Source organism: Trichechus manatus, unplaced genomic scaffold, assembly GCF_000243295.1.
Source record: "Trichechus manatus latirostris isolate Lorelei unplaced genomic scaffold, TriManLat1.0 scaffold00021, whole genome shotgun sequence".
Classification (NCBI taxonomy): domain Eukaryota; kingdom Metazoa; phylum Chordata; class Mammalia; order Sirenia; family Trichechidae; genus Trichechus; species Trichechus manatus.
The window spans coordinates 3,111,706-3,128,847 of record NW_004443957.1 but is presented as its reverse complement, the minus strand read 5'-3'; the positions used below and the strand labels follow the sequence as shown (position 1 = coordinate 3,128,847).

The 17,142-nt window shown below is 43.6% G+C and overlaps 1 protein-coding gene across 1 annotated transcript in view; it reads right to left on the bottom strand.

Annotated features, from left to right (window-relative positions):
* Nucleotides 1–9,087, bottom strand: part of GNG4 (G protein subunit gamma 4) — a 31,681-nt gene extending 22,594 nt beyond the window's left edge. Inside the window, exons 1-2 of the mRNA XM_004372799.2 lie at nucleotides 9,007–9,087; nucleotides 502–610 (exon numbers count right to left, since the gene is read on the bottom strand). Of these exons, the coding sequence (XP_004372856.1) occupies nucleotides 502–600 (99 nt within the window). The 5' untranslated portion in view covers nucleotides 601–610; nucleotides 9,007–9,087. The remainder of the gene's footprint in view (nucleotides 1–501; nucleotides 611–9,006) is intronic.
* Nucleotides 9,088–17,142: the final 8,055 nt, after the last annotated feature.

Here is a 17,142-nt window from a genome sequence, read left to right as displayed (position 1 = left end):
CAGCATGAAGAGATCTACTCTCATCAGTGAAATGAGCACAGCGAGACGTGGCTGGCACCTTTCTTCACTTTCCTCAAAGGAACATTTGACAAACACGGTGTACGGTTCAAAGCTTCACTTCTAACGGTGCCCTTGTCACAATATCTGATGCTGTCTAACTGCAAAGTCATGGTATCAGGCAGGAAAACTGTGACTGATTTCATTGTTTAACTCTCTCACCTATTGGCATGACAACAGAACTAAATAGAGCTGAGATGACTATAAGCCTATTTCTGGCAACTCCTTAAGGAACTAGTGCACACTGTGTATTTTGCAGCATTTGAATCCTCGGACACACTCAGGACTCTGAAGCAAGTGCTCATTTGTAAATGTTACAGCTGCCAAGGTGGGTTGGATGTTCTGTTAGGTGACATATTAACTCTTGCAAGGCTGCTTTGGAATGGGAGGAGTGTGTTAGGATGAGTTTTGGTCAGATGGTGAGGCTGGCTTAGGCATGCTTACCTTCACCCTGTCCATGCAGGCTTCCATCTTCAGCTGCTCCACCGCTTTCCTGGCTTGGGAGATGCTGGTGGTGCTGTTATTGGACATCCCTTCTTTCATTCTGCTGCCCCTGAAAGCAACCAGAGTTATACTGTTGGAAAGCTGTTTTTCCAAAGACAGGTTAAGTCCAAGTTAGGGAGCTCTGGGAGCATGGGTGGCACTTGGTGGCAAATTCTCATGCGCTAAGAGAAAGCCACAACAATGGACTCAAGCATACCAAAGACCATGGAGATGGCGCAGGACCAGCCAACATTCGTTCTGTTGTACATGAGGTCTCCAACTGACAACAACAAAGAGAAAGGAACACTTGACTAGGTTTATGGGAGCAAGATATTTATTCTTTGATTTGAAGAGTTGATCAGACCTGGAAGAGTCTGATGTAAGCTGATGTAAGCCCGAGATAGTCAATAGAAGGTGATGGCACCAGAGTTACTTTACTAGCCCCCCTCCAACCATAAGTAATATTTTGACATTTGTACAGTGCTTTGGTAGTAATAAATCATTTTCATATACGTTTGATCATTCATTCCATATAGCAGCCCATGAAGCAGGCAGAACAATATTAATGTTTGTTTTGTAAATGAACAAAGTAGAAAAATCAGATAAATTAAGACAACAGCCAAACATCCCACAGACAAAATTTGTGGATTCAGAGCCCAAACTCAAACCTTTGAAGCCTACCTAAGTGTTCTTTCCAATGTCTCCCATGGCCTCTCTTAGCAATCTACGGCTCTAAGCTTATGTTTCTGATGAGTAAAACTGCTTTATTATGAATTTAATTTGCTGTAATTCCATAATTTTTACTGACTTTATGTTGGGAGTCTGTTTTCAAACGATATCACACACACCCATCACAAGCATAGATTTGCTTTTCAGGAAGAGGAAGAAATTCTCCTTGACCTGACATGTAATAATGCCACGTGACTAAGACCTCTGCAATGCCAACTGTCCCACAATAAAGCAGATGCTGCAGAGTTCACTTATCCTATCTAATGAGAAACTATTTGGAGGAGGCCTAACAATACAGTCTGAGAGGTGGGGATGGGTCACTGTAAGCATAAGTGACAATGGCTTCCAGTGGTGCAGACTGATGCATGAGGTGGCCTCAGCCAGGATCCTGGCCACTCTCTCTCTGTGGGCTTTTCATGAATGAGCTGTCTGGAGCACGATGGAAACTTCATTTGTCCACAGGAACTTTTAAAAAATAACAATTCTTGTTATAGAACATGCACAAGCCTCCTAAATCAAAAGTTTAACAGGTGAGCTTCTATCTTGGTTGAGACCTTCTACTCAGCAAGAAGAAGAACCATGAGCAGTTGGGGGTTTTGCGACTCAGGAAACATGCACCTAAGGAGATATGTTTGCATGCCTGCATGTGTGTTTGGGCCTGCAGGTGTCCTGGTGCGTGCCCGCGGGCCCATGCCTTGTGCCTGTGTGCATGTGAGACCCTCTCCATGTAGATGTGGTGTTTTGTGTGTCTGGTCCCTGTGTGTCCACACAAAATGCGGGGAGGAGCACAGTCAAGTTCCCAACTGTTGTCGGCCTGAAGCAAGCAAAAGAGGGCCTGAAATCACTGTCCTCCAATTCTGATCATCCTCTCCCCATTCTAGAATCCATCTCTCTCTTTCCTCACCATTGACTTGGGGCTTTCAGGAGTTGGGGAAGTCAAAGAGAAGACAGATGGCTGAGGAGAAGGAAGCAGAGCCTGGGATCATCAGGAGTGAAGAAAGAAGGTGTCGGGGAAGAGCAAAGTGAGGGGGAAAGGCTCTGCAACTCTGGGTATGTGCATGCGAGTGTGAGATGAGTGTGTGTGTGTGAGAGTATGAGTGTGTATAAGGCTGTGTGCGAGTATGTGAGTTTGTGAGTGAGGCTATGTGTGTGTGTGTGTGTGTGTACAAGAGTAAGAGTGTGTGTAATGCTGTGAGTGAGGCTGTGTGTAAGTGCGAATGTGTGTAAGGCTGTGCGTGAGTCTGTGAGGCTGTGTGTGAATATGTGAGTATGAGTATGTGTGTGTGTGTGATTGTGAAAATGTACAGATAATGTTGCCAGCAGAATCGGAGTCTCATCAGATCCCCTTCCCTCTGTTCCTGGGACTGGCCGTATTTATAATGTCTTGATCCCATTCAGCACTTTTCTCATCCTACCTCTCTTCAAAGAAGGGACTATTGTCAACATACTCCACTACACAAAAGGAGAACTCTGAATGCTTAATATCTGAGAAGACTCACACTGAGCAATATCTTCCTTTTGTGTCCAGGAGACAAAGTAAGCTGGTGGGGGGATGGGGATCCCACCTTCTGGGTGGCTCCAGCTGCAGGAATGCAGGACATCTTCCTGCACTGACTCCAATCTGCTCTAAGTTCTTTCTGTTCAGTTCCCCCATCTCCTCAGTTCCACCACCTGTGTCCATACCCTAAACCATTTCCAGCACCACAGTCAAGGTGCCCCTGGACCTGGCCCACCACTATAGGGCTGCCCACTTGGGCTCCATGTGATGCAGCTGGCCACAGCCTCTGATCCTTCTCTCACTCCCTTATTCCTTCTCTTCGACCTCAAAGCACCAGCCCCTCCAAGCTGGCTCCTAAACAACTGGCCTCTCCTAGCTTCAGTGGGCTCCATATTCAGCCTAAATGGCATGATCCAGGATTGCCATCACCCTCTCCCCAAAATTCTCTACTTCCCTTGTCCCTCCTTCTCTCCCTAAACCCAGACTATGTATCAACCCAATTCCCTCCCCCTCCACTCACACTGAAGGGCTGCTAAGCACTGCTGGAAAAGCCCTCCCACAAAGCCCCAAATCTCTGGGAACTGGTACCATCATACATTCACAATCCAGCATTATCTGGGTCCTCAAAACTGCCTGAAGATGATCCCCTACCTCCCGTCTTCCTGACTCTTTCAATGTTCATCACGTCATCACCATCTCTGTTGTCTCATTCTTAGCTGATGACCTCAGCTCCCACAGGAAAGAGAAAAAGGCCACTAAGGCATAACCCTCCTTGATGTTTCCCTTTTCCCCACTACCTACAGCTTCTGTGTCTACACCCACCTTGGCCTCCATTTCAGTGGAGCAGCTGTCCCTCTGCATCAGATCTGTTGGTGACCTGCGCAACACCTCTTCGCTTACCTGCTGTCCCTGCTACTAGAGGGGATGAAAATGCAGATTCTCACTTTTCTGACTCCCTTGCAGTATGGCCAGAGCATGTGGCCTTGTCCTAATCAATGGGACACAAGGGGAAGCTTGCAGGGACCCTAAGAAAGGGTTTCTCCCTGAAAAATTAGAACAAAATTGTAACTCACTAAAAAAGAGTCTGACAGAGACTGGAGAAACCCCGAAAATATGGCCCCTGGGCACCCTTTTAACTTAGTACTGAAGTCACTTCTGACGTTTGCAACTTCAGCCAAAGATTAGCCAGGCCCATAAAACAAAATGAGACTAAATGGGCCCACCAGCCCAGGGGCAAGGACGAGAAGGCAGGAGGGGACAGGAGGGCTGGTAACAGGGAACCCAAGGTCGAGAAAGGAAGAATATTGACATGTTGTGGGGTTGGCAATCAATGTCACAAAACAATATGTGTATGAATTGTTTAATGAGAAACTAATTTGCTCTGTAAACCTTCATCTAAAGCACAATAAAAAAAGAAAGGGAATCATGGGTTAAATTGTGTCCCCCCAAAATGTGTGTCAACTTAGCTAGGCCATGATTCCCAGTATTGTGTGATTGTCCACCATTTTGTCATCTGATGTGATTTTCCCATGTGCTGTAAGTCCTGCCTCTATGATGTTAATGAGGCAGGATTAGAGGCAGTTATGTTACTGATGTAGGACTCAACCTACAAGATTAGGTTGCGTCTTAAGTCAATCTCTTTTGAGATATAAAAGAGAGAAGCAAGCTGAGAAGACGGGGGACCTCATACCACCAGGAAACAAGAGCCAGGAGAACAGCGTAGGTCCCTGTGCTGAGAAGCTACTTGGCCAGGGTAGATTAATGACAAGGACCTTCCTCCAGAGCTGACAGAGAGAGAAAGCCTTTGCCTGGAGCTGGCACCCTGAATTCAGACTTCTAGCCTCCTAGACTGTGACAGAATAAATTTTTCTGTTAAAGCCACCCACTTGTGGTTATTTCTCTTATAGCAGCACTAGATAACTCAGACAGAATTTGCTACCGAGGGTGGGGTGCTGCTCTAACAAATACCTAAACTGTGGATGTGGTTTTGAAACTGAATGGGTAAAGGCTGGAAGTGTTTTAAAGTGCCTAATAATAAAAGCCCAGATGCCTTGAAGAGACTGTGGAATTATGGACATCAAAGACAATTCTGGTGAGGACTCTGAAGGAAGTGAGGAACGCTGTTACACTGGAGATGGTGCAGACTGTGAGAAGCAGCAGCAGAGAAACTGCAGAAGCAGAAGACCAGTGTGAGAGAGAGCTTGACCTGACCTACGGAGCGACAGAGTTGAGTGCCTTTGCGCAGGAGGCTTCCTGGCAGAGTGGGGTGCCTCTGAGCATTTATCAGTGAAGCTAGGCTTGCTGACTCATGGAGCAAGAGAGCTGAGTGCCTTCAGGCCAAAGTTTACTGGTGGAGCTCCAGGCACTTACTGGTAGAGCTACGGAGCTTTAGAACACTTGCCCCAGCAGGGCAGACATGGGTGGCAAGGCCTGAGGGGCCGAGAGTCCAAGGAACCAGGAAGCAGAAGCTGAAGAGACAAGGAACACAGGAAGCAGAGCTGCCTCAATCTCAAAGGGTGGAGTTGCCACTCAGATGGACTTGGAGAATGGGGCTGCCCAAAGCCAAGGAAGCAGAGTTGCCGTACCAGTGGGCCTGGAAGACGGAGCTGAAGCCCAGGGCTGAGGGGTGTCCACTCAGAATCCAGAGACGGTGGCCAATACCTAGAGTCTGGAGGGCAGGGCCATTGTGTAAATGGTCTCAGAAAACAGAGGATTATTTTCAAGCCTGGAGGGGTAACGTAATGTGCTCTGCTGACTTGCTTGGTGCCTCTTATCCCTTCTTTCCCTCCAATTTCTCCCATTTGTAATGAAAATGTCTAGTTTGTGCCTGGTCTACCACTGTAATTTGGAAGCAGTAAGTTGTATTCCAGATTTCACAGATGAAGAGGAATTTTTAAATTTTGAACTTAGAGTTGATTTAAAAATTTTGCTGTGGTATGATGGGGTGAATGTGTTTTATATGTGGCAAGGACATGAATTTTGGGGGGCTAAAGGGTGGAATGTCATGGATTGAATTGTGTCCCCCCAAAATGTGTGTCAACTTGGCTAGGCCATGATTCCCAGTATGGTGTGATTGTCCACCATTTTGTCATCTTATGTGATTTTCCCATGTGTTGTAAATCCTGCCTCTATGATGTTAATGAGGCAGGATTAGAGGCAGTTCTGTTAATGAAGCAGGACTCAATCTGCAACATTAGGTTGTGTCTTAAGTCAATCTCTTTTGAGATATAAAAGAGAGAAGCAAGCAGAGAGACATGGGTACCTCATACCACCAAGAAACAAGAGCCAGGAGAATAGCATGTCTTTTGGACCCGGGGTCCCTGGGCTGAGAACTCCTCGACCAGGGAAGATTGATGACAAGGACCTTCCACCAGAGCTGATAGAGACAGAAAGCCTTTGCCTGGAGCTGGCACCCTGAATTCGGACTTCTAGTCTCCTAGACTGAGAGAATAAATTTCTCTTTTTTAAAGCCATCCACCTGTGGTATTTCTGGTATAGCAGCACTAGATAACTAAGACAAAGGGTTTCTCCTTAGTAGAGGCAGGAGAGGAGAAACACCCCTCCTTGGCTGCCTTGATTGAATCATATCTGGAGCTACAAGAGCCACACTGACTATGAGGGGAAAGTCAAGTTACTTATGGAGACAGGGACCCAGAGCCCTAAGACCAGTGGCTAACGGAAGGTCTACTTCTGACTCCTTGATATGTGACAGAATATATTTCTCAAAGTTAAGGCCGCAATGTTGGGTAGTCTGCTACTGGCAGTTGAAAGTATCTTCCTCTCCAAGGCTAATGCTTCCACCTTCAGGGGGTCCCTCCTCAAGGGCTCTGTTAACCAATCACCCCCTTTCTTCAGTAATGCCAGTGTCTCTGGGATCCTTCTCCTTGGCATATAAAAATATATTCATGTCTTTTCCATCTGACCATCTAAAAACAGAAAACAATAACAACAGAACAGAAAACCCTCCTTCTCCCCCAATTTCCATTTTTGCTCAAGAAGGAGGTGGAACGGTAACTACTAGATTCTTGTAAAGGGCCCCCCTAAATAACTAAATGAGGAACGTTCTAAAAATAGGGATAAAAAAGGCTGCTTCCCTTCTCCCCTCTGCCCTGCTGTCCCCGAGCCTCTCTGATTCCATTCCCAGGACATTCGCTCTTGTTGCCATCACTGGCCCAGAAGCTGTCTTATGTGCCTGTTCAGTCTCTCTCCAGCTGGAGGGTAGGTCTTCCCCAGCACACAAGCCTGGAATCCAGGTTGTGACCCAGCAGACCTGGGCATCTGTATTTTACAGTCTTCCTAAATGATTCCGACACGCACCAAAGATTGAGAACCACGGCTGGCTGCAAATAGTTTCTACCCTACTGTTTCTTTGTATTCTCCAATTACCTTGTAAAGTTGACCTTAAAGGTTCTCTAAATCAGTCCTTCTTGAATTTTAACGTGCATAGGATCACCCAGGGAGCTTGGGAAAATGCAGGTTTTGATTTAGTTATGGATTAGGGTCCAAGAGTTGCATTTCTAACAAGCTCCCAATTGCTTCTGATCCATGGACCACACTTTGAATAGCAAGGCTCTAATCACATACTGTGAATATCAGAAGGGTACTTAGAGGTACAGGTCCAAATTCTGTATTTTTCAGATAAGAAAACACAGTCAGGAGGGTTGTTTTTAGCTGCTGTCAAGCTGATTCCAACTCATGTAGATCCTGTGTTTGTCAGAGTAGAACTACTCCATAGGGTTTTCTAGGCTGTGACCTTTAGGAAGCAGAGCACCAGGCTTTTCTTCTGAGGTGCCTCTGGGTGGGATCGAACCACCAACATTTCAGTTTGTACCACCCAGGGGTTCCTGGGTCGGGGGGTTAAGTTCCTTCCTTTCTCAGAGCTCTTTAGTAGAAGTGGAGGAAGCATTTCTCTGATGCTGCTACCAGCTTGTCACCCCTCCTAGGCCTAGTAGGGCCTTTGAGGCAGGAATAGGATTTTACCCCACAGACTTGGTCCATCCTGTCTCCCAGGACAGACTCATCCTTCAAGTGATCCTAACCCTCACCTAACTTGGAGAGAGATGGCAGGGAGAGGCCACCCCCCTGAGATAGCAAGGCTACCCAGAGAGGTAGCTGGCTGGGGAGAAGGAAATGGCTTTTGCCATCCAGAGCTAAAGACAACCTGAGTCTTTGAAAGATATGACCATTGGGAAAGTGTCTGAGACCCTCTCTCCCCAACAGGCCAGTTCCTTGGAGGTTCCACTTTAATGAAATCTCTGACCTTTCCAGAGGATCTAGATGCCACATTTCCTGTGAACTGAGAAATCTCTACCTCTACATATATGTATGTATGTATACACCCTACCTTAACCCAAAAGTTAGTTTTACAAGAAGGAAAAGAGATGTAGGGACAGAGAAGAGTTGGGATGAGGTTAGAAATGCACAATGGCTCTCAGTTACCAGTCGACCACACACTTGGCTCTTTTTAGAAGACAATGCAAAGGGAAAGAAAGTCAATTGCTCAGGAGGTGGCCTCTGGTAATGTGGTCAGATGGCTATTTCTCCTTGGGCACACAGGAATACACTTACGTACAGACAGGTTTCACAGGGATGTTTCTTATGGGTTATGTCTTGTGGTACAAAACCCAGCAAAAGCGAAGTTGGGGGAGACCAATGCAAGGTGGTTCAAGCCCCAGTGCTGCTGCTCTGACTAGATTTGAGAAGGCACATGGGATTGAGAATATCTGAAGAGTGGGGATCACCCTGTCTTTTCAGTTGCCCTCTATAAAGATGGTTTATCTCCACTGAGCTTTGACACCCATTGGGTGGCAGGGTGCTGTCAGTGCATGCAGACCCCTGGGCCTTAGGGACCAGCTAGCCTAGACTACGGGTGGGGGTGCTAGCTATCCTTCCTTTGTCACATGGAGTTGCTGAACAAGGACACTTATCTGGATATTTCTTTTCCTCTGGAGGGGGGCACATAGCATGGATTTCTCAGCCAAGGCCCAGCAGCCCACTAGAGCTGCCTCAGAAGGCCCCCTGCTCCCCCAACACAGGCATGTCCACTCACATGGGGATGATGTGAGGGCAGGAAGGGGGATATGGAGACGATAGTGACTAGAAAATGAATGCTGTGCATCTGGCTACATATCGGGGTTGACAGCCAACTCTCAATTCCAGGCCCATAGACACACGCCTGGCAAAGATGCCTGTTCTCCAGAGATGCCCACTCCTGGACAGAAGTAAGCCGCTTTCCTTACCTGCTGAGAGGTGGCACCGTGACAGGCCTGAAGCAGGTGACAGAGGCTGGTGGCAGCAGCTACCGGTGGTCAGACAAGAGGCTGATTCACGGCTGTACTTGGAGGCTCACCTGAAAACACAACAAAAGACAGGTCCACAGGTGTGGATGGGAAGTCCTACTCCTGCCACTCTCAGGGTCCTCAACCTCCCACGCTGCCCTCTGCCACTCTCAGCAGCTTTCTCTTTAAGTGTAGGGATTCTCATATCGGACCGTGGGCAAATGGCATGTAAAAGGCAGAAAGAGAACCCCCGGGGTGACATTGAGCAGAGAGGGGCACAGCTCTCCCCCTGAGACTGCAGCCCGAGCCAAGGAAGTGTGGGCAGCCACCTGGAGCCTCCATCAGACAGGCAAGCCCCAAGTGCATGCCCAGGTGTCTGCTGCTTACTTCATCTTGCCCCATACTCTCATCATCCCCACTCCAACTAACCTCCTGCCAAATGGTAATATTTTACATGATTTTTCTTATTATAAAAATAACATTAAAAACCACTGAATTCCACTAAAAAAAAAACAAAAACAAAACTCACTGCTGTTGAATCAGTTCTGACTCACAGTGACCCTCTAGGACAGAGCAGAACTGCCCCATAGGAGTCCCAAAGAGCAGCTGGTAGATTTGAACTGCCAGACCTTTTGGTTAGCAGACAAATTCTTAACCACTGCAGCACCAGGGCTCCACTAGGGAGCTACAAATCAAAAAAAACCATGAGATACCACCTCACCCCATTAGAATGGCTATGATCAAAAAAAGGCAAAACAATAGGTATTGATGAAGTTGTGGAGAAACTGGAACCCTCATCTATTGCTAGTGGGAATATAAAATGGTAAAGCCACTGTGAAAAACAGTTTGGTGGTTCCTCAAAAAGTTGAACACAGAACTACCATATGATCCAGCAATCCCAATCCTAGGTATATACCCAGAAGAAGTGAAGACAGGAATGCAAACAGAAACCTGTACACCAGTGTTCACTGCAGCACTTTCCACAACAGCCAAGAGGTTGAAACGACTGAAATGTCCATCAACAAATGAATGGATAAACAAAATGTGGTACATATATACAATAGAATACTAACTCAGTCACAAAGAGAAATGAAGTTTTGATGTATGCCACAACATGGATGAACCCTGAAAATATTATGCTGAACAAAATAAGTCAGTTGTAAAAGGACAAATACTGTATGAAATATATTCACTTATATAAAATAAGCAAATATACAGAAATCAAAAAGATTCATAGTGGTAGGAAAACCGCCTCTCCTACCATCCCTGCCAACCCACCACCAGCCACGCGGACCACCAGGTGCTATGAACTGGGAAAGTGGCCCCAGAAAAAGATACTGTTTCCCTAACCACCACACTCCCTGCCTATACAAACAGACAGGACCCCAAGCTTCTGCTCTAAAATCAGCAAGGCAGACCTTCCCAGGGGTCCATTTGGAGTGTGTCAGCACCTCTCCCACCTGGACACTGTAGGCTGTAAGCCTACTGTGAATTGCAGGGGTGCAGTGGAATCTGCTCTCATAGTCAACTCTCTACCTGCCTCCCTGTGCACCCCATAGCTCAGGCCTTTGAAACCAACAAGACAGACCTCCTGGAGAGTCAGTTTGGGTCCGCCTGCTCCTCCTTCAGGTTGGCGCTGAGGACTGCTGACCGAGGCTGCTGTGTATAAGGAAGCAGGCATCTTGAGTAGAGGCTACACCCACAGCCAACATAATATTGGGGGGGGGGGCTCTGATAGCAACAAGACAGGTCTCCCTGGGGGTTCACTTGGAATGTGACAACCTCTCCTCCACCCAAACTGTCACCTACAAGCCTGCAGGGAATTGCTACAGAAGGCCTCTAGAGTGCAGTCTGCTCCCATAGTCAGCACTCTACCTGCCTCTCTGGGTACCCTATAGCTCAGACCTCTGAAACCAACAGGACAAATTTCCCTGGGGGTCAATTTGGGTTAGTCTGCTCCCACTTCCAGTTGGCACTGAGACTACTGTTTGAGGATGCTGTGTGCTAGGAAGCAGGCATCTTGAGGGGAGACTGCATTCTCAGTTAACAATCTACTGGGGGTGGGGGGTAGTACTGATAGCAACAAGGCAGAACTCCATGGGGATCTGACTGGAGTGTGACACCCCCTCCCCCACCTGGTAACTGTTGGTTGCCAGGGTGTTGCAAACTGCCACAGAAGGACACTGCAGTGGGGTCTGCTCCCATACTCAGCACTCTACCTGCCTCCCTGTGCACCCCATAGCTCAGACCTCTGAAACCAACAGGATAAACCTCCCTGGGGATCAACTTAGGTCTGTCTGCTTCCCCTTCCGGTCATTGCTAAGGACTGCTGACTAAGGTTGCTGTGTTTTAGGAAGCAGGCATCTTGAGTGGAGGCTACACTCACAGCCAACATACTACAGGGTGGGCTCTGATAGCAACAAGGCAGACCTACCTGGGAGTCCACTCAGAGCATGACAATCCCTCCCCCATCCAATTGTCGGCTGCTGGACTGATACTAACTCCTACAGAAGGTTCCCTACAGTGGAGCCAGGAGAAGCATCACCTAAGAGGAGACTGCCCCCACCCTTCCAACCACCATACAGCCACTGGGACTTCGAAACCAACAAAACAGATCTCTTGGAGGTTCTTCTGAGGACTGCCAGCCCCTCCTCCTTCTGAAACAGAGGAAAGTCTGCTTGTGCTTCGCCTGAAAGCCAGCTCAGACAGAAGCAGCCCACAGAGCAAGGAAGGAAGCCTGGGGAAAAACTGGAGGGCAGCAGCCAGCCCTGAAGGGGGTTCACTGGATATGGGTTCTTTGAATGAAAACATCATTGCAGAAACAGAGAAGGGAAGAGAGCAATAACGAGAGACACAGAGACAGAGAGGATGGCGCCCCCTGGTGGACAGATTGATTAATATACAATATCTTGCCTGAGTGGTGGTGCCGGCTGGTGGACGGATTGATCACAGCATGTTTTCTGGTGTGTTTGGTAGAGACTAAAAGTTGAAAGCTGAGATCTGGAACTTTTGAATCCTAATTAAACCAGAGAGGGAAAAGGAGCTATTACAGAGAGGGAGAGGAAACGGTAAGCAAAGGCTGAAGGCTCTGCCTGCCTGAGAGTTTTTTTGCAGAAAGCAATGTGGGCAAAACCACTGAATACTGGGGAGAATTGAGAAAGTTAACACCCTTGAAAATTCCAATGCTCCAACCAAAAATAACAAGATTCAGGAAGAACAGAAAAACAATGACCTATCCAAATGAACATGACAAAGGGAATGAAAGTGCATCTAGGGATGACCAAATAATGACAAAAAATTGAAGAGCATAATACAGTAATGTTAAACATAATTAAATACTTAAGGGAAAGCATAGACAAAGATCTTAAAGAAATAAGAAAAACAATGCAAGAACAAAATGAGGGTCTAAAAAAAGAGATACTGCACCTGAAAGAGACAGTAACTGAAATGAGAAACACAATAGAATGTCTTACCAACAGATTTAACCAGGCAGAAGAAAGACTCAGCCAATAAGAGGATAAGACAGTTAAAATTACAGGGTCTGAGGAGCAACAAGAACAGAGGCTCAAGAAGGCTGAGCACAGTTTAACAGAATTATGGGACAACAACAAGAGACCTCATATATGTATCATTGCAATTCCAGAAGGAGATGAGAGAGAGAAAGGGACGGAAAGAATATCTGAAGAAATAATGATAGAAAATATCCTCAGTCTAATGAAGGACATGAATCTACAAATCCAAGAATCTCAAAGAACCCCAAGCAGAATAAACCCAAAGAGAGCTACACCAAGACACATCATAGTTAGGCTCTCAAAAAGTAAAGATAAAGAGAGAACCCTGAAAGCAGTGAGAAAGAAGCGAACAGTCACACATAAGACTAAGTACTGATTTTTCCTTGGAAACATTGGAGGCCTGAAGGCAATGGAATGATATATTTAAAGTGCTGAAAGGAAAAAAAAAAAAAAAAACTGTCAAACCAACAATACTAAACCTACAGAAACTATCCTTCAAGAATGAAGATGAAATTAAAGCATTCCCACATAAACAGAATCTAAGAGATTTCATATCCACCTGACCAGCCTTACAAAAAATACTAATGGGAGTTCTGTAGATAGAAGGGAAAAGACACTGGAAAGTAATTCAAAGCTATACACAAAAAGGTCCCTAATAAAGGGAAATGCATGGACAAGCATAAGGGCTAGAAATAAAGTATTCATGCTTGATAATTCTAATTATGTTGTCCTCCATGTTTCTTAATAACAAATACATAAAAATCAAGGATAAAATTATATTACAGGGCACATGAAATATAAAGACATAACTAGAGATAACAACAAAAATGTGTGTGGGGGGAATGGTTTAGATATAGAACTTCTTGTATGCTACCAAAGTTGGTACCAACTTACCCTAGGATGTCATAAATACAAGCTGCTAAATGTAATACTCATGGTAACCACTAAGAAAACTAAAAAAAACACACACACACACAAAGAAAAGAGAGGGAACCAAAATGGCTCACTATAATAAATCAACAAAACACAAAACCAAGCAGTAGTAAACGACAAAGACGAAGTCTTTAAAAAAAACAAAAACCTTTGCTGTCAAGTTGATTCCGATCCATAGTGACCCTACAGGACAGAGTAGCATTGCCCCAAAGGGTTTGCAAGGAGCGGCTAGTGGATTTGAATAGCCGAATTCCTAACCACTGCACCACTAGGGCTCCAAGAAGCCTTAAGACATACAAAACACAAATAAAAAATGGTAGAAGTAAGTAACTTATCAGTAATTATAGTGACTGTAAATGGACTAAATGTTCCAATCAAAAAGCAGAGAGTGGCGGAATGGATTAAAAACACATGATCCAACTATATGCTATTTACAACAGACACATTTTAAACTCAAGGACACAAATAGGTTGAAAACGAAAAGGACGGAAAAAAGTATTCCAGGCAAGTAATAATCAAAAGAGAGCTAGAGTGGCACTCTTAATGTCAGACAAAGCAGACTTCAAGATAAAATCTGTTAGAAGAGATAAAGATGGACATTATATAGCAATAAAAGGGTCAAATAATCAAGAAGACTTAACAATCATAAATACATATGCACTCAACATTGGAGCACCTAAATATATAAAGCAAATACTGATAACATTGAAGGGCAAAATAGATAGCACTACATCAGTAGTTGGAGACTTCAATATACCACTTTCAATGTTGGACAGAACATCTAAAAGAAGATCAAGAAGGAAACAGAGGACTTGAATGACACTATAAACCAACTAGACTTAACAGACATATATAGAACACTCCACCCAACAATGGCACCATACACATTCTACTCCAGTGCACATAGATAATTCTCCAGGAAATACCACATGTTAGGTCACAAAGCAAATCACAATAAACTTAAAAAGATTGAAATCATAAAACGTATTTTCTCTGACCACAACGGAGTGAAGCTAGAAATCAGTAACAGGGAAAAAGAAGGAAAATACATAACCATAGAAATCAAACAACACATTATTAAACTACCAATAGGTTAAGGAAGAATCAAAAGAGAAATCACAAATTCTTATAGTCGAATGAAAATGAAAGCACAACATACCAAAAACTTACGGGATGCAGCAAAAGCAGTACTCAGAGGGAAACTTATAACAATAAATGCCTACATGAAAAAAGAAGAAAGATATCAAGTCAACAATCCAACTTGACAACTCCAGGAACTAGAAAGAGAAGAGCAAATTAAGCCTAAATTTACCAGATGAAGGGAAATAACAAAAATTAGGGCATAAATAAATAAAACTGAAAACGGAAAAACAATAGAATCAATAAAATCAGAAGTTGGTTCTTCAAAAAGATCAATAAAATTGACAAACCTTTGGCTAGACTGACAAAGAAAAAAAGAGAAAAGATGCAATTAACCAGAATAAGAAATGAGAGGGCATTACAACTGACCAGATAAAAATAAAGAGAATTATGACAGAATATTATGAATTACTGTATAGCAACAAACTGGATAACCTAGTTGAAATGGACAAATTCTTAGAAGCACACAACCTACCCAAACTGACTCAAGAGGAAATAGAAAGTCTTAACAGACACATAACAAGTAAAGAGATCTAATCAGTGATCAAAAAACTCCCAACAAAAAAATGTTCTGGACCAGATGGCTTCACCGGGGGATTCTACCAAACATTTAGAGAAGAACTAACACCAGTATTGTTTAAACTCCTCCAAAAGATAGAAAAGGAAGGAATACTCCCTAATTCATTCTATGAAATAAACATAACCCTGATATCAAAACCAGACAAAGACACAACAAGAAAAGAAAACTATAGGCCAATATTTCTTATGAATATAGATGCAAAAATACTCAACAAAACGCTAGTGAACAGAATCCAACAGCATATTAAGAGTCATATACCATGACCAAGTGGGCTTTATTCCAGGAATGCAGGGATGGTTCAATATTAGAAATCAACCAGTGGAATACACGACATCAATCAAACAAAGAAAAAGAACCAGATAATATCTCTACGGATGCAGAAAAAGCATTTCATAAAATTCAACACCTTTTCTTGATGAAAATCCTAAGAAGATTGTAGTAAAGGGAAATTCCTCGGTACGATTCAGGGAATATATGAAAAGCCAACAGTCAATGTTATACTTAATGCAGAAAGACTGAGAGCTTTCCCCATAAAATCGGGAACAAGACAAAGGTGCCTGCTCTTACCACTTCTACTGAATATTGTATTAGAAGAACTAGCCAGAGCAATAAGACAAGAAAAAGAAATAAAAGGTATCCAGAATGTAAAAGAAGAAGGAAAATAATCTCTATTCATGGATGATATGATCCTATATAGAAAATCCTAAAGAGTCCACAAGAAAATTCCTAGAGCTAATAGAGGAATTTAGCAAAGTTGCAAGGTACAAGGTTAAAAAACAAAAATCAGTTGGGTTTCTATACACCATCAATGAGAATTATGAAAGAGAAACTGGGGAAACAACTCCATTTATAATAGCATCTAAGAGAATAACATACTTAAGAATAAATCTAATCAGGGATGTAAAGGGCTTATACAATGAAAACTATAAACACTGCTGAAAGAGATTACAGAAAACTTAAAGAAATGGAAAGATGCTCTATATTCATAAATTGGAAGACTTAATATTGTTAAGATGTCAATAATACCCAAAGCGATCTATAGATTCAATGCAATCCTGATCAAAATTCCAACAGCCTTCTTTACAGACATCTTCAGTTTAATATGAAATGGCAAGAGGTCCTGAATAGCTAAAGCAATGCTGAAAGAGGAGAACAAAGTAGGAGAACTCACACTTCCTAATTTTAAAACATACTATACAGCTACAGTAATCAAAACAGCCTGGTACTGGTATAACAACAGACACATAGACCAATGGAACAGAACTGAGAGTCCTGAAATAAACCTACACATCTATGGTCAACTCATTTTTGACAAGTGTGCTAAGTCCATTTGATGGGGAAAGAAGAGTCTCTTCAATAAATGGTACTGGGAAAATTGGATTGCCACATGCAGAAAATGAAACAGGACCCATGCCTCACACCATACACAAAAACAAATTCAAAATGGATTAAGGACCTAAATGTGCAAACTAAAACCATAAAATTCGTAGAAGAAAATGCAGGTGCAATATTGTCAGTCGTAGCTTTTAACAATGGATTATCTAATATAATAACAAAAGCACAAACAGCAGAAGACAAAATAGATAAATGGAACCTCATAAAAATTAAAAACTTTTGTTCATCAAAAGACTTTACCAAAAAAGTGAAGAGACAAGCTACTGACTGGGAGAGTATTTTCAGAAACCATATATCCAATAAGAATCTAATAACAAAAATATATATAAAACTTTAACTTAACAACAAAAAGACAAATAACACAATCATAAAATGGGCAAAGGACTTGAATAGACATTTTACCAAAGAGGACATTCTAATTGCCACCAGACAGATGAAAAGATGCTCAGCATCATTAGCCTTCGAAAAGATGCAAATCAAAACCACAATGAGATACCATTTCACTCCTACTAGGATGGCTAAGATTAAAAAAACAAA